General features: G+C 33.9%; 1 protein-coding gene across 1 annotated transcript; it reads left to right on the forward strand.

Annotated features, from left to right (window-relative positions):
• Positions 1 to 5,468: 5,468 nt before the first annotated feature.
• Positions 5,469 to 27,277, forward strand: LOC123718001 (heat shock 70 kDa protein cognate 5). Its single transcript, XM_045674337.1, has 14 exons — positions 5,469 to 5,690; positions 5,907 to 5,962; positions 6,502 to 6,589; positions 7,213 to 7,450; positions 8,206 to 8,367; positions 10,574 to 10,664; positions 13,900 to 14,062; positions 14,599 to 14,754; positions 16,469 to 16,615; positions 17,981 to 18,221; positions 19,685 to 19,894; positions 21,291 to 21,478; positions 23,272 to 23,412; positions 25,962 to 27,277. Exons 1-14 carry the CDS (start codon positions 5,589 to 5,591, stop codon positions 26,052 to 26,054), a joined length of 2,076 nt encoding a protein of 691 aa, XP_045530293.1. The 5' UTR covers positions 5,469 to 5,588; the 3' UTR covers positions 26,055 to 27,277.
• The last annotated feature ends 224 nt before the right edge of the window (positions 27,278 to 27,501 follow it).

The following is a 27,501-nucleotide window of genomic DNA, read 5'->3' on the forward strand; positions in this document are numbered from 1 at the left end:
CCTTTTAATAAATTTAAGAAATGTATTAAAGAAAAGCTGTGTTTTTACACAGGCTTACCACAAAGCTAACGATTATCTAGTACCAGCCAGGCTACTAATTAATTTGGGGCATTTGTTTTAAAATACGTGTTGTTTGATGATTTGCTATTTTAAAAGACTACCGAGAGGCTGGCTTTTTTTCTCGGCCTACATCCTCTGTCTTCTTTGCCGATGAGTAGTGATGTCTACCAAATTTAATGACGTGTAATAAGTGACAGTTGTATCTTATGTTCCATAATAAACATATTTTATTTTTATATAAAAACAGAAACTACATTCAAACTACGCTTTAATGTGTTTTTGGGAAATGTAGACTTCAAATACTCTAATCAGGTGATTGAGGCAATTTGATTCAAGTGTCAATCGCTGTTATCCTTTGTCCTACCCTCACATCTCTATCTAATTCGTCATCATTTGTTTTCTCTACCATAGCCATCAGCTTTTTGTGTCTAAGGCATACTGATCTAACGATATTTTCCTTCACCGTCTAAATGCGTACATAGAATCTACATTGGTGAACAGGGATGAGAGTCAAGCCCAGGCCAGCATTGCAATTTATTATATAAACCTTTTACTATATTGTTTCAGATGGTCACCCAATGGTACCACTGCTAGCAGCTTTGCCGTCTCCGCCATGTCTGCCATCATATTGTCACTTACCTGTGAGACCTTCCCGTAAGTGTTTTTATAAAGAAGAAGATTCTTACAAATTAGAATATGAAAAAGGGTTTTCTATCGTAATTATTTTCTATGATTTATTAATGGCGTCCATAATTTAATTATTACTTGGTTTCTAACGGAGTTTAAAAATGAAATCAATCAAGCTGCTGGGACTAATGGCAAACGAATTTTTTGAATGTCCAATACTGGTTCGTTTCGCCTTTGGTCGACCCATCGACCCTGTGACTTAAAAAAAACCTTTTAGGGCCTCAGATTTCTGTATCGATTTCGTGATCATTTGCTTTTTCTATTAGAGAGTAAGTAATCAGCCTTCTGTGCCTGACATGCGCCGTCATTTTGGACTGAAGGGCGGTTTCCTCAAGATGAGAAAAAAAACCAATTGTATTCAGGGGACCGAAGTACGCGAGTCGTATCCTAATACTATCAACATGAAAATACACTTAATAACTATGGACGACGTTTCAATATTTTAGTTGTTCCCAACCCCCAAATCCTATGCGAGAGTGAGCGGCGTCGTGGTGAGAAGAGACCGATACCAGCCGAACTAAAAGATGATAAATACTTTGAGAGGCGAAGACGGAACAACCAGGCAGCCAAGAAGTCGAGGGATGCGAGACGAATCAGGGAAGATCAGGTATAAATCACGGCATGTAATCTCGCAAGATTACACACAAAGTGTGTGTGTAATAGGGAATGCAATCCCGACTCGAGATCGTGAATTCGATATCCCGCGGGATTAGAAATATCAATCCAGCGGGATCCCGAAATTTTCGGGATCTCGTATAGTTTAAAAAACTAATTCACGAGACTGAATACGATGAAAACTGCATGTTTGTGATAGTGAGGTTAATTAAAATAAAATATTATTTGAAAGAAAACAAAAGCCTTTATCCTTTAATATTACGAACTAAACAACTAACAATTTTAATTACATGAACATAATCAAAACAAAAGTAGGTATAGCTCAAGGAGATTAAAATTGGTGATTTTGAAAGTAACTTCTGAAAGTAAAGTCTCAAGAGTGCTATCCGCTAACCGACATCTAATGTCCATTGCAATGTATGTAAAGATTACACGGGATCTCATTCATTCATTCATTGCATTCCCTAGTGTGTAATATTCATTACACATTTTACCATTGTTTTCTCGAAGCAGTTGAAACCATTTTCGACCCCCCTTAACCTACGTTGGGGATAAAATTGGAAACCTGCAGTCAGCTACTAAGCAGGCATTGTATGTTTCAAATTTCATTCAATTTGAACTAAAGTAAACTATTTTGTATATTTTAGGATTTAGTTACTATTTGATGCCTTAATTTACACACTAAACACTAACAGTGGTACAATTAAAAACTTACTTATTCGAATCTTATACAAGGAATAGTTATGCTTAGAATAAGCTAAGATATAGCTTAGGATAAGCTCAGCGCTCCAGCTCTCCACTGCGCACCGCAGTCCACCCCGAGACACTGACACATCAATGCGTCGTTTTGTTTTGTTTAACCAATTTATTAATGAACTAACATGGCAACTAAGTTCGAGTTGACTGAAATAGAACATGATAGCGAAGAAGGCACAAGGACTGTGTGTTCCTTCAGCTTATCTAACGAAATATACATTGAATTGAATCAGTATTATAAATAACTTCGAAATAATTTTTGACGTGACAACGTCTTATAATTCGATGGAGCCGGCTGCACGCACGAAAAAACATGACTCATGCGGCGTTACGTCGCTCTGACACGTTCCATTTATGGCTTGAAGTGCAAGCGAGAGCGCGGTACGAGCGACAAAGAGGCACAATCGGCAGCATTCAACATCTGTATTGTGTTCTCCACTTACCTCCTTCTCTATATCCATACAAAAGATCTATCAAACAAATAAAATTAAAATTTTCTCTTGAAAAAGCAAGCATGTGGAACATGGTGTGATGGTTGCAGCTCCTTACAAACGTTGTGTAATACAAAAAATCTTAAACGATTAAAAAGAGTGGCGGAGAGTTTATTGTCGATCTTCTCTTCCGTTATACGCCCTTGATTTGATCAAGATATTCTTTTCTCCACGGTTTGCTTCAAGACATTTTCTTTTGCAAAGAAGACGAGAACACTCCAGTGGGGCTCTTCCCTGGGATACGACCTCCAATTAAAAAAAAAATACTCCTGCGTCAAACGCAAGCAGCATGCTAGCAACGCAACCACTAATATGGGTGTGCATGGGCTGAGATTACTGACCTTTTTAAGGGTCCCCACTCATCGGCATCGCTTTCCCATAAAAAAAAAGTAGTAACACCTATCCAAGCTCCCTCATCAGCATCGCTTTTCTAAAAAAAAAAAGTAGTGACACCTATCCAATCCATTACATCAACTACTAAGCATCGTTATTGCTTTAGTCAGCAGTTCCACTGATCGAGAATCCTACTTTTAGGTCGGAATACATATATATATATTTTTTTTTTAGATAGCGTGGAGAGCCTGTCTTCTAGAACAAGAAAATGCTTCCCTCCGAGCACACGTAGCAGCATTAAGACAAGAAACTATCGCTCTTAGGACCCTACTAGCAACTCGAGATGAAGCACCCGTTCCGTCCTCTACCACAGATTAAATAAATGTTTTAAATTAATACAGGTGCTATGGTAAAAAATCGCTGTTTACAAAATATAGCGTATATTCGAAAATATTGATAATATAGGATGTTTTTGTCTGATTTTGTGATGTCGATATATGACTTGCATACTGCAGAGTATTGTTTATTTTTAGTGTGTGTGAAAGTGAAACTTCTTTATCGGCGTTGGATAAAGTTTGCCGTCATATTTTTCGGTTACACGTCACATTTTTCCGTTACACATTTTCTTGTACCTACCACGGTTGACTCGATGATATTCTAAGCCATTAGAAACAAAAATATATAATAACGATAACAATAGTAATAAATCTATTACAATTAATGACATCCCGTAATAATCTTAATAGTAATAAGGTAAAATGAAATAATTGTATTTTGTTGTATTCGTGTCTATGATGATAAAAGCCTTTTATTAAACTTTATGTAAGTAATTTCTGTAAAGTTGCATAAAGTAGATCATTTTTCAAACAATAAGGTCATATAGAAGTTTCACTTGTTACGTGTGTACACTAGTACACGCACACATTTTTTATCTGTGAGTGTCTATATTTTTTATTTTGTAAAGAAATTAATGTATTGTCGTAATCGAGACGGGGTGAAAGTATAACAAACAAGAAATTGTGCGTTAGATTACATCCGTAATTACTAAAAACCCTACACATTATATATTTTAGTTACTCAATGAACAATTTAAGTCGTAGGACTGGACAAATGGACGTAATAAAATCATGTCGCAAGTCGACGCGCGCAACGGACGAGAGGCTTTTGACCAATCAAAATCGAACGAAACCCGCCGTCGTATTAGATTTTACATACTAACCTCAAGATATGTGTAGTCAGGGCTACAAATATCTTGGCTAAAGAGTAGAAAATCACGAACATTGTTTACATCTGGTAAACAATGGAGGCAATTCTATGAATATTACTAAATTACATATATGTAAAAAATAAGGCAATGTTTATACTATTAATATTTCAAGCTCTCTCTTATGATTCTTCTAATATATATTCAATTGGATATTTCTATGTGCGCACTTGGCCGATAAAGACAAAACAATCTTAAAAACGGATGCATTCTGAGACCTATATCTTGTATCGTAGGGCTATAGGGTAATTATTAATTCATTAGGTATATTAATACAAATATTAGTTAATCTATGAGCACATACAACACAATCCAAAGTCCAAACAACTATTATGACTTTTATGATCATACCTATCGGTTTGACAATTTTAACTTTACTTTTCTAATGTTGCCATGTTTAGTAAAATTTGGATTTGGGCGAGTACTATCTTTTATACTTTATAGTTTATAAATACAATTTTATGAGGTTCCGACTATGTTGTTATATTTTTTTATAAGCTGTCGCAATTAATGAAATGAAAACGCTTCTGTTTTCTTATTTGGATATGAATTACATTGGTATGTTTAAAAAGGGAGCAGTATTCGCGATGTTTAATTCAAGAAACGAAATTTTATACAATAACCTAAAGCATTACTAATTATATGTTTTTAATACAAACACATATTTTTAACGTTACATTTAAAATCACAAGGATTTTTTATTGGTCCTGCAGTGTGGAAAATAATTAAATATAATAAAATAAAAAATGTTACTTGCCCAATAATTAGTTATATTTTTAAAATAGTAATATATCCGTCCATTTAAAAACAAAATTATACTAACGTTAGATCTCATTAGTATATAGTGAATATTAAAATAATGCGCAGTTACTGATATTTTCATTATATTAATAAATGTTAAAAAGTTCTTGGTTTATTTTACACCCGAATTGTTGAATCACTTTTAATACCATTTGATAATTTGTCCGAGTGACTACATCATTACCTTTTAAAATGATTAAAAATGTTGATTATGTTTTGGACCGTCTCACTAAATACTGAAACTCCTATACTTGAACGGCGCTACATTTTGAATTTTCACATTTTGTGACGCTGACGACGGTCCTTGGTCTTATTCATTAAGTAGAAATATTGCGCCAATTACAAAACAGGACTGCTCATAATAACGAATCACTACTTTTCTTTAATAGACTAGAGTGACCTGTGTCAATTGTCACGCGTTATTCGTATTCCGTAATTTTTGTGAATGGCAATAATTCTAGAACATTGTAAAATTAAGGAATTGTTCTTTCGTGAAGTTGCGTCATCCACATGGTTCTCATTTTTGCCTGTAGTAGAATAAAATATTAAAGTATATTGATAAGTTCGTAATTTAATTAAAAATGTTGTCCGCGACGCGAGTGATTAGCCGAAAGGCTTTGGAGTGTTCAGGAATTGGAACAGACTTTTACACTCAAAGGAATTTTTCCACAATCCTAAAAAATGTAAGTGACAATTTTTTATTTAAAAACGAATGAAAATCGATTGTCATGTAAAATATTATTGTCAGAATAATTATATTGTTTTATTAATAGGTTGATGTACTATTTAATTTCAACTAAATAGCATTAAAAACCTTATGTGCCGTTCGGCACATGTGAAAAACTATTTTGTAGGTTTTCGATGTTCTTCCTGAAGTTGGGTTTTTATTTCTTTTACAGACCGCAGCACCCACCGTTCCAATTTATCAGCAGCATGCAATTCAATATAGGCACAAGTAAGTTATTTCATGGAAATTTTCGTATATAACATAACCTAACTTAAATAACCTTGTGATTTGGACATGGGATTGTATGTAAAAGAGACAATTTATATGATTTAACTAACCGTAGATACAATGTGTTAGTGAACAATATTTTGTTATGCACAGTAAATCTCAATGGTTACGTCTTATTAACTACCAAGTACTGATGTAGCAATAATTGTGCAATAATATCTTACACAATGAAATTTATAACTACAATATTATTCTAACTTAATTAAATTAAAATAAAATAATGATCTAAGTTAACCATGAAACACTTCCTGTGCCATTATTTATAAGGAACAAAAAAAAGATAATTTTCAATTTAATGTTTGGATTGACCATAATCCCATTTTAACTATTTAGGTTGGTAAAGTTTTTTCCAAAGTATGAACTTTTACTAAATGAAGTAAATAATTGAAATAGTTAACACAACTTTATGCATACATTGCAGTTGTGTGATAAATACTGTTTTTAGGAATAAAGACTATAAAATTATTTTCACTGAACAGATCAGATGGTGTTCGCGGCGCCGTCATCGGCATTGACTTGGGAACAACTAACTCATGTGTTGCCGTTATGGAAGGAAAAACACCAAAGGTAAATTAGTTAACAACTGTTTTGATTCTGATCTGAAAGGACTGACACCGGCATAGTCCTGGTGTCATATGCCCTATTTTCATTAACCTAATATAGATATTAGGTTAGTAAGTTATAGTAAATTATTGCCCAAACCAGAACCAGGAAATATCCTGTGTTTGGTGCTACTATTTTAGATGTGTCTAATTCTATAAAATTCAAATTCATGTAGGTAACACAATGTACACTTATGAGTGTCAATAAATAAATACATATTAAATGCTTTTAATTTTACATTTACTGAGAGTTCTCAAATCAAGGTTGTAGAATGGATAATAAGAACTGGCAATAAAATCTCCTCTCCTTAATTATTGATTACTTAAATTATACTAAGTACAGCTATACTTTGAATCTTTTTTTTATATTATCTATTTCTTGTAGGTCTGACTATCAAAGTTGGTTATACATTCAAAGTACAGCCAACATGCCATTGTTCCATCTGTTGTTTCACATAGTATGCATATATGTATGATGTCCATATTATGTTAAAATCATATTGGATTTGATTGCTTGGACATATTAGTTCTGAGGAGTTATAGGTATCTTTTTACTACTTCTATAAATGTCAATATTAAAAAATTTAGGTGGTGGAAAACACAGAGGGATCTCGTACTACCCCATCGCATGTAGCATTTAGTAAGGATGGTGAACGATTAGTTGGTATGCCAGCTAAACGTCAGGCGGTTACCAACAGCGGAAACACCTTCTATGCTACCAAGAGACTGATTGGTCGCAGATTTGAAGACCCAGAAGTGCAAAAGGATATGAAAAACTTGTCATACAAGGTTGTCAGAGCTTCGAATGGAGATGCCTGGGTGCAAGGTAATACTATTTGGCATATATATACAGTTGATTAATTAACTTAATTAAAATATAAGCATAAGCAGACATAATAGTATACTGTCATAGTCAGGAGAAGTTATTGATAAGAGATTATACTCCAATGTGTTGTTTCATTATGCTTTGAAGTCAATAGATATTATATGACATACACTCAATAATAAGTAATATCAATTACACAACAACAATACTTATTTAATTTGTAAGATCATCAATAATTCCAAGCAAACATTTTACCCAGTCATAAGATATGTAGTAGCCGTTTTCTAGGTTCTTTAACATTAACAATTCACAACTTTCCTTTATGCAGAGTTTGGCGAAATTAATAAGGCATTGTCGATCACTGCTTGTATTCATGTGCAAATGGTTTTGCAGCGATGCTAGAATAACTCGCAGCACCAGCTGGTCTAGACTCATTGGTCTAGTACCTTCCTAGATACTGTGATACATTTCGTCAAATTTATGCATACGACAAATGTCATTTTCCTTTTTAATTATTTCTCCATCTTACTTTTACAAGGGGGCAACTTAAAGCCAGCATTCTATCAAGATTACCTCTAACTTGTTGAAAGCAACCTTTCATTATCCCATTCCTTGGAGTTTATTGTGTGCATCTCTTTAGTGCTTTACAGCATAAAATGTACTTTTTACATCTAGAATATATAATAGCATACAATTGTGATTGTCGTCCACACACCTCCAAACAATTTTCAATGGTTTTTTTTTTCTGTTTTCAGGAAGCGACGGCAAAGTCTATTCGCCGAGTCAGATTGGTGCATTCGTTCTGATTAAGATGAAGGAGACTGCTGAAGCGTATCTGAACACTACAGTTAAGAATGCAGTGGTCACCGTACCAGCTTACTTCAATGACTCTCAGCGACAGGCTACCAAGGATGCTGGTAAGATTCCTGGGGTCATATGGGTGATTTTTAGAAACGATATTATAAAACGGATTATCACCTATAGAAGTTAATGTTTTATGTGAATTGATTAAAATACATATTATTATTGAAAAATATAAATAGTACACAGTTTGTAAGGAATTAAATAACTTTACATTTAATAAGAAACAAAAAGTGCTTTCATACTTCTTCACACCTTATTCCCAAAAGCATTGGCAGGGTCCATGGATCTCCACTTGCTATCTCAACATACCTCTTTATCATGACATTTACTTCCACTCTGTCATAGGTTCTTTTAACTGGTCCCTTCTCTGGTACCTCCTGGTATTTCCGACAAGGCCTACCCAACTTGAGTTCACCATCCAAGGTTGCCTTGTATATCCTATTTATTAACTGTTTCTCATTTTGTCATACATGATGAATGCACCGTAGCATTCCTTTTCATATCCTTATATTACTAATCATTAGGCATTATGTTTGGTAAATAATATCTATTGTTAGAGGATGTTGCATGAGTCTGTGTGTGGATGTAATTAATAAAAAAAGTTGACCCTACAAGACTACCCTGTACTACACCAACTTTAATTAGTGAAACAATTACCATGGTATATCTTAAGAACATGTAAAAATTAGTATTTTAAAATTATGCATTGTCGATCACTGCTTGTACTCATGTGCAAATGGTTTTGCAGCGATGCAAGAATAACTCGCAGCACCAGCTGGTCTAGACTCTCTGGTCTAGCGCCTTCCTAGATACTGCGATACAGTACAACAATACACTTTAAGAACACAACATATACCAAACACCTATTTATTTCTGACCCCAAATATTGTAAATGATATCACCACTGAAGATAGATATAATATAGAATATTTTATAATAAAAATAATTTAGAAAAATTTAACCAACTTCCAAATATCTGAATCAAGCGATTTGAGAGGATGGAAACTTGGAAAATATAAAATGTTATGCTATCTCGACTTAATGTCTGAGAAATCTGTAGACATGCTTGGAAGTCTATCATCTGTCACTTCAGGTCAAACTTGTAACCTATTTTTTTTAACTTCAAAACTATAATAGGCAGGGTATCCAAAATTTTAATGAACAATTGTCCGTCCGGTCATTCTTTCTGTTGATCTTTTCATTACCGATGAGCGGGTATAATCGGTTGATAATATGTGTTGAAGAATATTTAAAACGCTGCCAACAATTCGACTGAGGTTAAAACTCTGTCAGGACCTTTATTTTCAACTGTGTGTCTCTGCCTGACTACAGTAATTTCTTGTATTTGACTGTTATTCATATAAGGTCTTTATACATTTTGTAGCAGGACCGACACATCTTAAATACAAAGTATAACTGTGTGACTCTGGTATTGCCTTTTGTTAACATAGCTTTTACACATTAAGAAAAACACTTTTTGAACGGATTGAAGCTATGTATTATTATTAAAAACTTACAATTATTACCTAATTTAATTTTAATTGATGCAGAGATACATTTTGTAGCAGGACCGACAGACACATCTTAAATACCAAACCAAACATGTTTTTGCTAACTCGAACATACAAAAATATTCCTCAAGTTTTGGGATATTTGTAAAACTACAATCAAGTATTATTCCAAACTAAATCTTTCCAAACCGCTTTCAATTGATTATAAAATATTTTTTTTATTCGACTACACTATTGTACACCTTATACAAACTAAACCCTAAATTAAAAATAACGTGACCGTTAAAGTATTACGTCTTTGATGTGTTATTTGGTGATTACGTCAACAGTAATTATTTACTTTACACATTGTCTATGCTTGAAAACGAAATGCACTTTCGAGTATTCCTACAAGAAATTCATACGCTTATGTACTATTATTTTTGAGAGCTTTGCTTACTTTTGCTTACAAGAGGGGGGGGGGGATAAATTGCTGTAAATCTGCTCACGTAATACTTGAACGGCACCATACCGTCTCAGTTACAAAAAATAATTGATATACAATAACTTTATAATGTCCTTATACACGGCAATCACCGTTGTCTCTCTTTTTCAACTACATATTATAAGAGTTAAGGCCAGAAGCTTCTGTAAATAGTCTGGTTTAGATTCTTTCTGGCTGACCACGACGCTGAACTGACGATTATACGAGTATAGAGTATAATTGAAAACACGCACAAAAGATTTATATATAAAAATATTTTTTCAGGACAAATCTCTGGTTTGAACGTACTCCGTGTGATCAATGAACCCACAGCCGCCGCACTGGCCTATGGAATGGACAAGACTGAAGATAAAATGTAAGTTTTTTTTTAGGGATGATGATGGCCGACACCAATGCCAATGCTTGGTAACATAAAATCTTGATATATATAAATCCCCTGTCACGATGATTGCCCGCGATGGACTCCTAAACTACTTAACCGATTTTTAATTAAATTGGCACACTGTGAGCAGTCTGGTCCAACTTAAGAGATAGGATGGCTTAGATCTTTAATTATAGTCGCAATTTTATTTTATTGCAAATTATTTTTCTATAATTAATTGACAGTCACAAGTATCTGTTAACTCCAAAAGATTCTAACATATGTCGATACTTTTCGACTGGATTGAGTAAGTAATCAATAGATGGCACTGCTGTGGTATCCCGACAAACGTGTCATATAAGCTACAATTCAATATCATGATTACCACGTGTTATTAAGGCTAAAGTATAAATTAAATTTATTTTGTAGTAAACGAAATACCGTGAAATTCAATTATTTCTACTTTTTTTAATTTTTGGTGTTAGCATAGCCAACCACGTGTTACTTAGACCGAAGTGTAAATAAAATTCAAATTATTGTGACGATAATACAGTGAAATTATTCTTTCGTGTCACGGTATTAAGGCTAACTAAAACCACATTAAGGAGAAACTAAGTTCGCGGGGGTAAATCTCGAACGTTCAATAAGATTAGAGGTTAAGATATTAAAATGAAGAATTAAGCGTAATAATTAAATTAAAATACAATAAATAACTGTCAATAATTAAAATTAATATGTTTGTAATTCTGTATTTTATTTTATTTTGTACCGAAAACATACTACCCGCAAAATGGAATACGCGAACAAAGCGGGTGAGACAACAAAGTGAATAAACTGCGGGGATTCCCCGGGCGTAGATAGTCCGTGCCTCGCAACGAACTAGATTAAAAAAGATGCGCGTTTACGTTTACAATTTGATTTAAAATATACTAAACGCGACTTATTTGTCGTTTGTGAATTTTTTTATACAATATATTATTTAAAATCTCATAGAGCGTTGCGTATATAATATAATGCATCGTCGATCACTGCTTGCGCTCATGTGCATATGGTTTTGCAGCGATGCTAGAATAACTCGCAGCACCAGCTGGTCTAGACTCGCTGGTCTAGTGCCTTCCTAGATACTGCGATACAGATTTGAATTTTCCAAATTTTTAACAACATATATGTAAATGCACGTATAAACTCGCAAGCTGATTCCGCCTAGTATATTTTGATATTGTTACGAGCTAGGGGATCGGATAGAAAACGCCGTGGATTTATTCAAGGGTTTATTTCTTGGTAAATCAATGAGGAATTTATGGGCACAAATTAATTGCAGAAATGCACTTATAACACACTAAAACACAGTCACTAATTACTTCAATTATGCACACTTCACACAGTACTTTATCGCTTCGGTGTTTATCTATTGATATCGCATTCGAAACTAAAGTAACTGGTCGCGTTTCGGCTCGCTTATATATCCCTGGGAATAATTCTAAACAATATTCGAGAACTCACTAGGCGGGCTTGCTACTGAGTAGCGATTGCGCAATTCTAGAACGTCCGCACTCTTTGTCTCTTTCGCACGTTGCTCCGTCCTTGTCGTACGGCGTTCTAGAGTGCTCAGTCTAGTTTCGAGAAAGTTCTGATCTTCTCTCTCTCTCGTATGATTTCGTCCTTGTCTCACACCTAGAAAGTTCGATCTAGAATATTCCTTCATCAAAGGGGTATACCTAGGCCTGAAAACGCCTGAAAACGGGTCTCCTGAAAACTGCACCACTCTACTACACATGTTCTGAAATCGACTGAAAAAAGGTTTCAGCTTCCTGAAAACTAGGGTAACATTATGGAAATTACAATTTTCTAATATGTGATTGACCCTCTCCTGAAACGGTCAGAAATCATATTTCAGCCTGCTGAAAAGTTCTCTGGGTAGTGGAAAAATCTAGAAACATTGCAGTCGACCCGTCTTCGTAACAATATGTTTCTTTGATTCCAAATTTTTGCTGGAATGTTTATTTTGTGTATAGATGAACGTTTGTTTATTTTAAGAATATGTTATGAATATATTTCATATATTGAAGACGGCACATATGATACATAACCAACATAGAAGTTCTGGAACATATAATTGGAATTATTCGCGAATTCGCGGTGCACTAAACATATCTTCGGTCTGCCATGATACCGTAACCTTGTTCATAATGCTCTTAATGACGTTTAAGTTTTCATTTAGTTAGTATTATTATTATTATTTTAGTTTATATGTGTTTGTTTTTATTTTTCCTTTGATAGCTTACTTATGTTCTAATATAATTGATGTGTGTCTGTAAAATTTGGGATACAAATTGTGTTAGAACGTATAAATAAATAAAAAAAATGTGTGCGTGTACTAGTGTAGACACGTAAGAATTGAAAATGACCTTATGACCTTATTTTTCGAAAAATGATATACTATATGCAACTTTACATACATTGGTTAAATAAAGTTAAATTAGATAAAGTTTAACAAAAGGCTTTTATTATCATAGACATGAATTTAAATAATACAATTATTTCATTTTACCTTATCACTACTAAGATTATAACAGAATTTCGTTAATTGTAATATAATTATTACTATAATTGTTATAATTATTCTATATGTTTGTTGTTTATGGCTTCGAATCAACCCTGGTAGGGACAAGAAAAAGATGTCGCGTAACTTAAAAATGTGACGGCACAATTTTTTCCAACGCCGATAAAGAAGTTTCACTTCAATAAATATAAAAAAAAGCGTTGTTGGGCGATAAAATACTTTTAAATAGTAAAAACTATCGTGTCATAACTTATGCAGATTAGAATTCAATATGTTCAACTACCTTTGGGAGCGTTCGAGTATTACGTAACGAATTTGTGGGGGGGGGGGGGGGGGATTGTCCTGTAAAACGTTACGATGCGGGGCGGGGATTGAATTACGCGTTAATGTTAATATTATTTTTGACTTTCCAGTATTTTACACCACATAATGGTAACTTTTAGTTATTAAGAGTCACTGGGGTGTGGTCACGAAACGTAGTTTTACTATTGGATACATAATCGTTACGGCGCGTTTCATGGGGGGGGGGGTCAATCTCCATAAATTGGCGTGACGTAATATTTGAACGCTCTCTTTCTTAAAGACTAGCAAAACTAATATGCTAGATTTTTTAGATGCTTAATGTAAGCCAAGTATTCGACGAATAAAGTTGCATCCTCGTTACAGTATAGCGGTTTACGACTTGGGCGGTGGAACATTTGATATCTCGGTACTGGAGATTCAGAAGGGTGTGTTTGAAGTGAAGTCCACGAATGGAGACACTCTTCTCGGTGGAGAGGACTTCGACAATGTCATTGTCAACTTCCTGGTTGACGAGTTTAAACGAGACGTGAGTATCACACCATCATCACCTGTAGATCAAAATTTGATAAGATTCTATTTACATTGGAAGTCTTAGGAGTCTTTAGAAAAAATATATACTTACAGATATCATATAATCCTATTGCGGTACTATTTTTGACATATATAACAAATTAACTAATGCATCGTCGATCACTGCTTGTACTCATGTGCAAATGGTTTTGCAGCGATGCAAGAATAACTCGCAGCACCAGCTGGTCTAGACTCTCTGGTCTAGTGCCTTCCTAGATACTGCGATACAGATTTAAATATTCCAATAATTTAAACGGATATATTACGATTTTCTGCGAATATAAAAGGGCTAAATTAGATCATACCGTCTAGTACAACTTCATTCACTCAAAATTATGAATTTTAAAAAGTTCAGGTTTGCCTTCCTCCATCCCGGCAGCTTGTAACAATATTAAGACTATGTTAATCTATTATCTGGTTTAATAGCTTTTTCTATTCGCTTCATTTGAATTGGTAAACAAAAAAATAATAATTTTTTGTATGCATTTGTAGCAAGGCATCGATATCCGCAAAGACGCGATGGCCATGCAGCGGCTTAAAGAGGCTGCTGAAAAGGCGAAGATTGAATTATCTGGCTCCGTACAGACTGATATCAACCTGCCGTATTTGACCATGGACGCCTCTGGACCCAAGCACATGAATCTTAAGGTAAGATAACTATTTTAGGGAATTTTATTGAGTGTACCTGCAATTTTGTAAATTTTTTGTGTCTACCTACATATAATTTTCTTTTCAAGGGTTAATGAAAGTTTCAATTTGTACTGTTGTTGTTGATATATAATTGAAGTTAGTAAACTGGAATTTTATATGTTATTTTTTTATAGGTACACCTATATATATATATATTAGAAAATATGTATACATACATTTTATTTCTTTATATATTGATCTATTTGTTAGGTACTCACTATGTTTTGTCTTTACTTAATAACAAATTGTTTAGTGTCAAATAGTCAGTAGTAGTAAGATAATAATTGGTCAATTTCAATAAAATATTTGTATTTATTACTAAACAAATAGGTAAATGATTAATGTACAGGAGAAACAGTAACGGGCATAGTATGCTACCCTGAGGAACGCCTTTATGGCAATACATAGCTACAGACTTGTACCTCATTTCAATATGTTAAGGAGAGGAAGTATGTATTATATTAAAATATTTGTTTGCACCAAGTATCACACATTTCAGTTCACAAAGCTTTAGTGGTTGATATTGGTGCTAAATTATGACATAGTGAAACCGTCTGTTGTTTTTCTATGGACAACGGATCAATATGTCCTTGTTACATATTGTATGTGTAAGCCACTAAATAAAGCCCACTATTTATATTATAAAAAAATAAAAAAAATGTGTTTATTCATTATTTATTTTTGTTTTGGAAGTTTCTACACGCCTGAGTATATGATGTTAGTGGGTATGTGTTAGCAGTTAGAGAATGAGTAAGAATGAATGAAATGTATAACTCTATATTAGATCTCAGAAACATCTCCAACACTGTGTATTCTGTGGGCCTTACTTCTCCTGGATCTTTACCCAGAGCTCTGGGTTTATACTAGTATGTATATATGTATGATTGGTATCATGTATGAGTAAAATGGTATTATTACATTTCTATATATATATATAATTCTCGAGTCACAATGTTTGTTCCCTTACTCCTCCGAGAAGGCTCGACCGATGCTTATGATTTTTTTTATAGATATTCAGTAAGTCTGACAATCGGCTACTATCTACCTTTCAAACCTCTAAGTGATAAGGGGTGTCCACCCCAATAAATTTTTTTTAGACAATACAATACAACATCCAAAAATACATACAATTCTTAATGTTCACTCCTCTACGATCAACCCCTATTTTTTTTATAGTAGGTTTTTTTTTGTACTAAAAAGAATGTATCCTGGAAATAATGTACATGGAAAAACGACGTTTGACCGGTCTATCTAGTAATATATATATATATATTTAGATTATCTGTGATCTTCAATATATTTTCACTACAATATGTCTCGGTGTTTGGTGTGCCTCTTGACAAAGGCCTCCTCTAAGCCTTTCCACTGTTCTCTATCCTTTGCGACTCTTCTCCAGTTGTAGCCTGCTGTTAGTTAGTCCTGCCATCTGTTACGTTGTCGGCCTCTTCTTCTTCTTTCCGCTTTTAGGGGATTCAATTTTGCTGTATTTTTCATCGTAGCTCCATAGCATTGCATTTGCTCTATCTTAGTGAGAATTTCTGTCACACCTGTTCTAAGTCTTATGTCCGTGTATCGTTGCTTGTCAGAATTTCTTATTCATGTGTAATTTAGTTTCTATGTATTAATAGAAACGGGAATTAATGAAAATTTAATCTACATATTATTATTTCAGATGACCCGTTCGAAGCTCGAGTCCTTGGTGGGTGATCTAATTAAGCGGACAATTGCGCCTTGCCAGAAAGCTTTGCAAGACGGCGAAGTCTCTCGCACCGATGTCGGTGAGGTTCTCCTCGTCGGAGGAATGACAAGAATGCCCAAGGTAAGACAAAAATTTATACTAGGTAAGAATTATTTTTGAGAGTTTTGCAGATATGAGGAGGGGGAGATAAATTATATTAGGGAGAAACTTACTAAACTCATATCAACGTATTATTATTTGCTACATTTAAGCACTCCAGCACAAGCTTCGGCCAACTCCATAGTTGGTTGGGCGAGGTCATTGACCGGGTGCAATATTAAATTGAGGACATATTCACTGGCTGTACTGAGTGTACATTCAGATTATAATCTTGCAAACATTTCAAAAACATGTTTTTATGTAATACCAAAATGTTGACGATGTAACATGAGCAATAGCAGTACTGTCGGCTGTCATTGTCATGTTTCACAGACAATTCTTGTGAATTAGCGATTATTTTTATAAGCTCTGTGACATTGACAGTGACAGCTGACAGTTACGGTATGGCACTGACATGTAAAGGAGTTTAGTTAAAGGCAAATCAACGTTACGAGTATTATATCTATAAAATTTTCGTGTAGCAATGTTCGTTCCCATAATCCTCCTAAACGGCTCGACCGATGCTTATGAATTTTTTAATGCATATTCAGTAAGTCTGAGAATCGGCTATTATCTTTCAAACATTTTTTTATTTTTTAGACATTTTTGTTTTTAGTATACGTCATTCAAAAATACACACAACCCTTGATTGTCATTAACGTGTATACCTACCTACATAATGGTTTTAAGATATACAGACACGCGATTTCGCTACTGATTGTTTTGTTTTTTCGTAGATATCGCGTGTGTATAGATAATTAACTTTTGTCATCAAGCAGGAGTGCCTCTATTAGGTAACAGATAGTTAATACAGGAGACAGGGATAAGAAATCTATGTTCTTTCTCATTGAGTTTCCGATGTGCGAGTCTATGGTTGGATTTAAAATAAATAATATATAAACTTCACAGACCACAGAAATCTAATATACTAGTATGTATTGACTATCGATTAGAGTTGTTTGCAACTATAGCTACGTGCCTGTTGTTATGGTATAAGCATCTAATAAAAATCTAACTAAAATATATTTATTTTTATTCCTTGCTTTTAATTATCGAACGGTTCTGATTGCTAGTTATTAATAGATATTTTATTAATCGTACACATAACAAAACCTCATATCAGTTGATCCAAAGTTTTTGTCATATTTGTTTAAGCCTAGAACTGCATTTTCTAGATTCTAGTATACATTGCTTTATTAAGACATTTCAATAAATTAACGAAAAAATTTAAATTATTTAAACAAATCGTTTGATGAAGCCTTCTAAAGAAAACAATCTTGCCAATTGTTCTATTATTTATAATACATTGAAGAATTTCAATATTACATTCACAAACAAAATTTCCAGGTCCAACAAACAGTCCAAGAGATCTTCGGCAGAGCACCATCAAGGGCAGTCAATCCCGATGAGGCCGTGGCCGTCGGTGCAGCTGTTCAGGGTGGTGTTCTGGCCGGTGACGTCACAGACATTCTCCTGCTTGACGTGACACCCCTGTCGCTCGGTATCGAAACCCTGGGTGGAGTGTTCACTAAGTTAATCACAAGGAACACTACAATCCCGACCAAGAAGAGCCAGGTGTTCTCTACAGGTGAGATTTTTACGGAGACCACCTGTCAGTGTCATCTACTCTGACAGGGTTGTAAATGTCAAAGAGAAAATAAATTTATTATTTCACTTATGTAAATAGAGACAATCGCTAGTTTTAGCAATGAGTCCCAGATAGGTCCGATTGGGACATTTATTATCATTGACTATAGAAAGTGTAGGGATGCATAGACACGCCTTTTTGCCGTTACTCTTATGAAAATGATACCGATACTAATGCTTGGTGAATAAAAATTAAATTAAGGTAAAATATATCAAGTTTGATTAATGTTTTTAATTTATATTAAATAAATACCATTTAGTTTTCCATTTTCGCGCTTCAATAAAGTGATGTGAACGCGCATCTTTTTTAATCTAGTTCGTTGCGAGGCACGGACTATCTATGCCCGGGGAATCCCCGCGGTTTATTCACTTTGTTGTCTCACCCGCTTTGTCCGCGTATTCCATTTTGCGGGTAGTATGTTTTCGGTACCAAATTAAATAAAATACAGAATTACAAAAATATTAATTTTAATTATTGACAGTTATTTATTGTATTTTAATTTAATTATTACTCTTAATTCTTCATTTTAATATCTTAACCTCTAATCTTATACGTTTGTGTACTTTATATTTTATTTTATTTTACCAAGCATTGGTATCGGCAAAAAGTCGTGTCTATGCATCCCTAATTTTAATATTTTAAAAATATAAATAACTTTTCTAATTGTTTTGACATTTGCATGCTGTTGCTATTTTTATGTGCTGTTTTTTTAATACTTAATCAATCTGTACAGCTTGATTTATTATAATTATTAAAGTTGCATTGTCGATCACTGCTTGTACTCATGTGCAAATGGTTTTGCAGCGATGCAAGAATAACTCGCAGCACCAGCTGGTCTAGACTCATTGGTCTAGTGCCTTCCTAGATACTGCGATACAGATAGCAATTATAAGTTCCTAATGTTATCGATAGATATTTATATGTAATGTTATTTAAATAATATCATTGCTGTAAACATATGGCTATGAGATATGTATCTTTGTCGTTGCGTAGAGATGTGGGGTCACTCTGTATCTTCTATTGCTTCTACCATGGAGAGTGTTCAGAGGAGTTGTTCGGATTAATACCTGCAGCTGAGTTTCATCAGGACGTCGAGGCAGAATACGAAATACCATCCGTATCACCTCGACGTCCGTCGTTCCACAACTGAGCGTTTTCTAAGGCAGTTTTTCAGGCAGAGTTCACTGAACTGAAATATTTCCAAACCAATTCGACTTAGGCACGAAAAGAGCGTACCAATTCTTAAAAGGACGGCAACGCACTCGCAAGCACTCTGCCATTAAAAGTGTCTATGGGCGGCGGCATCACTTGACATTAAGTGTCCGTTTTGTAAAAAAAAATGTAATTGGGAGACATATAAACATATATTGCATGTTTTCTACTTGTAAAATTGTAATTTTCAGCTGCTGATGGCCAGACCCAAGTGGAAATCAAAGTGCACCAGGGTGAACGTGAAATGGCGACGGACAACAAATTACTCGGACAATTTTCGCTCGTGGGAATTCCCCCTGCGCCCAGGGGAGTGCCACAAATCGAAGTGACATTTGACATTGACGCTAACGGCATCGTACACGTATCGGCGAGGGATAAGGGCACTGGAAAGGAACAACAAAGTGAGTTATGAAAATTTAATAATAGTGTAAACTCCATGTAACGTCCCTAGATTTAACGACGAACTCCCTAAAGCGTCGAAATCTTTGGCTTTGGTTGGTTTAGCTTGACTTCCATACGACACACTCTACATAGCATTATCATATCCACTCTCAATAACGACAACAATTGAGTAATAAACTACTTTCTAAGCTTCTCCCAGCCCTCAGTAAACTGGACTGTCGGCATCATGCACACGAACTTTCTAAGAAATTGAAGACTGTTGTTGACCATGACTAATTAGTGGGAGTCATGCAGTTCTGTCTATTTAACGACAACAATTGAGTAATAAACTACTTTCTAAGCTTCTCCCAGCCCTCAGTAAACTGGACTGTCGGCATCATGCACACGAACTTTCTAAGAAATTGAAGACTGTTGTTGACCATGACTAATAAGTGGGAGTCATAGATCATCTATACGTATCTTTTCTCTCCATTTAACGACAACTGTCTTTAACGCTGTAAAATCCACAGTCCCTACTGTGTCGTTATATAGAGTTTACACTGTATAATAAATTAGAAAACTTTTGGTCGGCAAAGAATGAATCATGATATGAAGAATGATATCAAAAAGGAATATTGTATACATTCATACTAATTATTTATTGATATTTTTTAAAACATAATACTGCTTTAACAATATTAATTTTAGTCTAGATGCATTGTCGATCACTGCTTGTACTCATGTGCAAATGGTTTTGCAGCGATGCAAGAATAACTCGCAGCACCAGCTGGTCTAGACTCTCTGGTCTAGTGCCTTCCTAGATACTGCGATACAGACTTTTAAAATAAAGAATAAAATTAGCTAATTTTAAACGATACTTTACACATACTTATTTTGTAAAGAGGATTTTGTTTCTTAAACTTTTGCTGTGTTATTTTTATAATATCCAGTATTACAGGCTTCTTATAACCCTGGACCTTGGTTCCAATTTCATTATTTAAAGTGAAAGTTAATGGTGCTCAGAAATTTCATTGGTTGGTCGATTTAAAGAAATTGATGATTTAGTAAATAATTAATTATTTAATTATCTGGTATATAATAAAAATATGGAGGGGGGGGGATAAATTTCAGTTAATCTGCTTACTAATACTACTTGAACGGCGGTCCCTAAGAGTAATTGTTGAAATCACTGGTTATTAGGTTCTGAAACACAGTCTTCAGTTTGGGATATTAATTATTTAAAAAAAAAACAGATGTTGAGCCAACGCCTGGCTTACAACCACACACGCATTCCACACTTAAAATGTACATTATTCCTTTTTTTAAATTATTATTTTGTGTGTTTCGTTAGTAATAAATGTAATGTCTATGTCTAGATGTACAGTATACTAAAATTTGATTTGAATAAATTTCCAGTCGTTATCCAATCATCGGGCGGTCTTTCAAAGGACGAGATCGAGAACATGGTGAAGGCAGCGGAACAGTTCGCAACCGCTGACAAAGCCAGGCGCGAAAGAGTCGAAGTCTCCAACCAGGCTGAGGGTGTACTACACGATACGGAGACCAAGATGGATGAATACAAGGACCAGTTGCCACAGGAAGAGGTATGTTTTTAATTGTCTTCTATACGAATATACTAATACTACTTTTATATGCAATTGTCGCGCTCCTGAACAAGACTGCTATGCTTACATTAATACAAACCACAGCAGTTTTGTAATTGAACTTATTTTGATTGTATTATATTATTTTGTATGTGATTTTTCACACGAGTAACTGTAAACTTGGATTTATTTCTAACCATTCATATTTTTTATTTTCATTATATGAATTATTTTTAATTGGTGAAAATTGTTATAGATTATGTACAACAGTTTTTGTGTTAAATAAAATGTTTTATATAATATATAATAGAACTATTAAGTTGGGCTATAGATATATTTATGCTATTGCTTCTTAGTTTTTAATTAATTAGTTTCTGATTATTAGATACACACATTCATAATCTAACCAATATACAGATTTTACATTACAACGAATATATACGTAATACATTTTTAAGTTCGTAACATAATTTACGTAGAATGTCCGACATTAGTCAATTTAAAAAACTCTGTGGGTATTGAACAATTCTAGAATTTTTAGCTTGATTATTGTAAATTGTTAAAAATGGAAACTTTCTTCTATAATCTTAGAGAAGAGATTTATTTCCAGAACTTCAGAGCCTCAGAACTTCCCCATACACAACATTTTGTTTTGTAGTTCCGACTCGGGATACAATTGCCCATAGATAAAACATTATTTTTGTTGATATTCATGCGTTCTATAATACTGTACAAATTTTGTTTTTGGTTCTACCCTCAATACTTTCCAGATTTTTTATGGATAATTTTTTCACACCTTTTTTTTTGTAAATTTATAGTCTGTGTCAGTCGGTTTAGATTTAGCTTTCTAAAATCGATCCAGTAGTCTGTATGGAAACCTTACAAACATACATATAACAGCTCTTTATAATATTAGTGTAGACACAATTTTGACATGAGTTGTCTTTAAATAAATTTCATCATTGAGGCAGCGTTTTCAAAATAAATTATTTTATATCTAAAGAAAGCTCCATATAAGTGATAAAGATGTATTTTTTAATTTAAGTTACTACATTTTAGTTTGAAACCTACAAGTGAATGCATCTAATCTAAGCCGTCGTCATTTCTATGATATCGGTAAAAATGGATGCCAGACTGTCTGGGGTTTATAATATCCTTCTTCCTTTAGAAGTTAGGTAATGTAACCCCAACAATATTAAGGACTAAAAAAAAACAAAAGATAAATCAATTGACATGGTTTTTATTTTAAATTATAATTATAGAAAATCTACAATAAATTTTTGTGTGTCTAGGATTACATACAATTTGAATTATTATTTTTGTCATCACTCAATGCTACACACACGAATTGCGAGAAATTCTGGGCTTTATATATTTGAACTAAGTTTTATATATATTAAAATTCATTTAAGTTTTAATATTCTGAAAAAATTCTAGACCTAATTATCATTTTATGAAGTGGGTATGGATGTGTATGGAATCAGCTACCGACTGATGTATTTCTGAACTCAGGGTTCTTAAAGAAAAGAGCCTCCAATTAAAAGGCCGGCAACGCAATCGCGAGCCCTCTGGCATTGACAGTTCTTAACATCTCGTGACTGCTGCCCGTTTTATAACAAAATTAAGATCTACGGATTTAGGGTTATACCATAAAAATACTCCAGTGTTGCCATCAATGCCTGCATGCCTTAAATCCAAAAAGGCAAAAAGGTGGCAAGTTAGTTTTGCATTTTGCTTGTAATGCTCTTGAAATATGAAAACTTTTAGATGATAATTAATTTTTAACGTTTCAGTGTGAGAAATTGCGCGTGGAGATGGGCAAGCTCCGTGAATTGCTCGCGCAGAAGGACAGCGCCGAGCCGGAAGCCATTCGTACGGCCACCAACACACTGCAACAGGCCAGCTTGAAGCTCTTCGAGCAGGCTTACAAGAAGGTCAGCTTCGTTATCTCATTATTAAAACATAGATAAGTTAACGGACGGAGTGCGTGATTTTAATGCGAACCCAAATACAAGTCGCAAGTGAACTATTGCGCTTGACATGCGCAATGCGCAGGCGCAGCAAAAAGATTTTGGTTCGCATGGATGATTCCCATACGCAACGTGGGTCCGTTTTGACATAGGTTACGTGTCTAACCAGCTCTACGATATATTTTTATGAAAAAAAAAACATTATAATTATAATATGAAAAGTCCTACATTTATTCAAGTCGGTACAAATATTGAACTATTTTTTTTTAATTCATTACGGCTGATTAATTATATTCTAGTTAATTAATACATTACGCGATGTCCGACCCCATATAACGCGGTTTCTCCTTCCTGTAACGCGGAGATTTCTGTAGTGTGAAATTTATAATGTAACTAATAACTACGTGCTAAACGTTCATGACAATTCGTACGTACGTGTACGTAAATGCGTTCGTATAGGTTAGATTTTTTTTTTTAATTTTATTGGATTATAATTATTTATTATATTTTATTATTTTAATTTAACAAACATTATTTAATAGTTATAAAAAATAGCTGATCCGACAGACGCTGTACTGTCTTAGCTCTGAATATTGATTTCGAATTGGTATAATTAACTAAAAATGATATGATAATTAACTAACGATATATAACTGGCCATGTGAAAAACATGGATTTCCAAGATTAATGCCACAAACAATTAGCGACTGTAATTATTTTATATGTATTTTATCAATATAATAACTAATTTTAATTTTTCTTATATCTAGCTAATTTTTCTTACATCCTCTTTGACGATATTTGCAACACGCATTCAATGTCAATGTTATGCACTGAAAAAAAAAATGTTATCGTAACTAAAGTCAGGATAACTTAATGTGTTATAGGTGGTTAACTATTCTTAAATTTTCCAATTTTCCGCTTTCATAAGAACCTTCTCCTGACAATAACAAACACAACAAAATAAGAATTAGCGAAATCGGTCCAGCCGTCCACGCGTGATGCCGTGACCAAGGGAAATAGGGATTCATTTATATATATATCGGTTAAATAATTCGACTTCTCAAGTCTCAACAATCGTGAAACGTATGAAATATGTATGATTTTTATTAAATTCGTCAAAGAAATGTTATTTTAAATTTATAATATCCAATGTCAAAACATATTGGATTTGACGTACGACAGATATAAAAATTGTTTTCTAACAAAACTTTGCACGTTTTTGAGCCAGCGCATTTTATTAAATGCATTGGTCAAGCAAACGTGCCAGATTGACGGAGGAGAGTTATCATCCTCACTTGCGAGTGCGTTTGGGGGCGATTTTCTTCCTACATTTCCATTTCATACACAAAACTGTAATGGCCGACACGGAATCTCTGGTAAAAACAGTGGCCATACGCGTGCTTCTAAAATATGACACGTCATACCCATTATAGAATTTCCCACCACAGATCTGCAACATGATGGGTCCCAATAGGTCCCACAGGGAGTGTTCAAGTATTACGTAACTAATATTTGGGGGGGGGGGGGTTCCTCTTGTTAAACGTTACGTTTCCACTTAACACCATTTAATGGTAACTTTTAGGTATAAAGAGTCACTGGGGTTGGTCACGAAACGTTCCTCTATTGGATACAGAAACGTTAGGGCCCGTTTCATTTGGATTGGTCAAGAATCTCAGTCAGGGAAAAAAATCATTACAGAAGGTTGTCCTATTAGGATACTGTAAAGGATAAAGTATATACAATTATGTGTGTATCAAATGAAAGCAATTTTTGAAATTAAAACTTCTTTAGAATCGTTGTGATTTCAAACCGGATGCAACGGGGACATCGACATTCATAAGATTTTTAACGTGGGAGAAAATGAGATAGGAAGCAACATTGTACAGTGAAATTAGTTAAAAAACATTGATGTGCAAAAAATTCTCTACGATTATGTTCCCTGGAGCAAGCGATATATATGTCGCAGTAAAGTAGTTAAATCAGAGAGTTAATTGAATCTCTAGACAGTTAATTAATGGTCGATGTTCAATCAAGTCTCTAAAGTTCCGTCAGACAAGTCAGTGAACGAAACGTTTAACGACTTTCCTAACCGTTACTAGGCAACAAGACTAACCTAACCTAACCATTTACAATAAAGCAAAACACGCAATTCCCAAGCTCTCAGTTCTTCACGATCACACCGAAATAACAATAACAAATGAAATAATCATGGCAGTCTTGTTTTACATTGTTAATCAACATGCTGGCTTTCGGTCAGACAGATAGTTAAACGTTTTCGATGGTGCTTTATTTAAATCAAAATGCTAGCGACTTGATTGAATATAGACATTTAATTAACTGTCTAGAGATTCAATTAACTCTCTGATTTATAAATACTTTACTGCGACATATAGACTGTTTCAAAGAATCCATGTTAATTAGGATTTATAAAATACATTATATATTCCCTCGGTTAAGGTCAAATCACTAATCAGGCATTACAGAAATTGTAATATGTATGTAATCTACAGATGGCGGCAGAGAGAGACAGCCAGCAATCCTCCCAACAATCCACCCAACAGACTGAGCAGACAGACGATAAGAAAGAAGAGAAGAAGAATTAAAAACGCACCACTTTCTAAGGCACACCGCACACAGACTAGAGTGATAAGTTCTTTTGCAAAAAGTGTATATGTAATGTGCTTTTTTCTGGTACTTGCAGTCAAGATAAAGACAATACTAAAGATTTCAATAACTGATGTTTCATTTTTAGTTAGCGGACATTGGTGGTACAAAGTTTTTTTTAAAATATGGATTTTCGTTTATTACAAGCTTACCTATTTAAATTAATTGAAGTATTGTGTTCTGGCAACATTTACGATTAGTTGACTAACTAATGTTGCTAGCTCTATAATACTTTTGCATTTATAGTTTGCAAAAATATAATATAAGAAGCTTGTGTGCGGTGAGCTTTTCCAACGTACATTAGTTGTATATATTAGTGATGCCAAAAACTTTCCGTTATTCAATTTTGGTATATTATTATTTTAGTTATTTTTTTATTAATAATTTTGGGCAATGGCCGTATTTTTCTTAAAACAATAAAATTTCCTTTATGTCAATAAATTATAGAATTTCTACCCCCTTACTAAAAAAAACTCTTACTGATTGACAGTACTCGACTCTCTTTATAGCAGTGTTAACACAATTTGACAGACAGAGACGGAACAGTATAAAAAAAGTTGTTTTTATTAATAAAGGGGTATTAAAATGTCTTTTCTATTGCCCAAATATTAGTAAAATTTTGTCTCAACAGGTTTGAGTAGTGATTGTCTTAGCTTTAGTAGTACCACTTGTAGTTACAACGTTCAAATAAATGTTTTTTTTATTTTTGTTTTCATTCATAAATTACTTTAATGAAGAAATTGATTTACACACAACAAGTGTTGTCAGCAAGATATATTGATGCTGATAGTTTCACAAAATCATTTTTGTACAAAAAACACTCTTGCTCATCTGCCGGAAACCAATTCCTAGCTATTAATATATTTAAAGGACTGGTATTATAGTTTTGGAATTATTATTGTTTAATATCAATTTTATATAGATTCAACCAAAATCTTGTGCTTTATAGAGGTTTCATTAAAAAACTGATACACAAATGTCATTTAAAACACAAGTATTACAATGCGACCATAGATTGTAGAATACATAATTTGTTTTATTATTATATTTGGCTTAGAGTTAAGTGGCATCATAATTTACTTGTTATTGTTGTTAAAGCAAGGGTCTGCCTGGTTAAATGTATGTCCGACTATTAGATTAGTGCAATATATTATTATGAAATTATTCGTCTTTTATTTCATACTCAAGGGGCCGTTCAAGTATTGCGAAAGCACTATAAGGGCGAGGCTTTGATTTTATTATTTGGTGATTACTTGAACAGTAATTATTTACTTTATAAAAAATATTTTCACAATTTTTTATTCTAGAGGAAAAGATATAATTGAATCCACACCCTAAACTATCTTTATTTATCCAGTACCAATACAAGTAAAAACCTAAACTTAA

This window comes from Pieris brassicae, chromosome 14, assembly GCF_905147105.1.
Source record: "Pieris brassicae chromosome 14, ilPieBrab1.1, whole genome shotgun sequence".
NCBI lineage: Eukaryota > Metazoa > Arthropoda > Insecta > Lepidoptera > Pieridae > Pieris > Pieris brassicae.

Coding starts and splice junctions, on each gene's coding strand:
- LOC123718001 (XM_045674337.1), top strand. CDS start 5,589: ATGTTGTCCGCGACGCGAGTGATTAGCCGAAAGGCTTTGGAGTGTTCA. Junction 5,963..6,501: donor GCAATTCAATATAGGCACAA/GTAAGTTATTTC, acceptor TTCACTGAACAG/ATCAGATGGTGTTCGCGGCG. Junction 10,665..13,899: donor GACAAGACTGAAGATAAAAT/GTAAGTTTTTTT, acceptor TCCTCGTTACAG/TATAGCGGTTTACGACTTGG.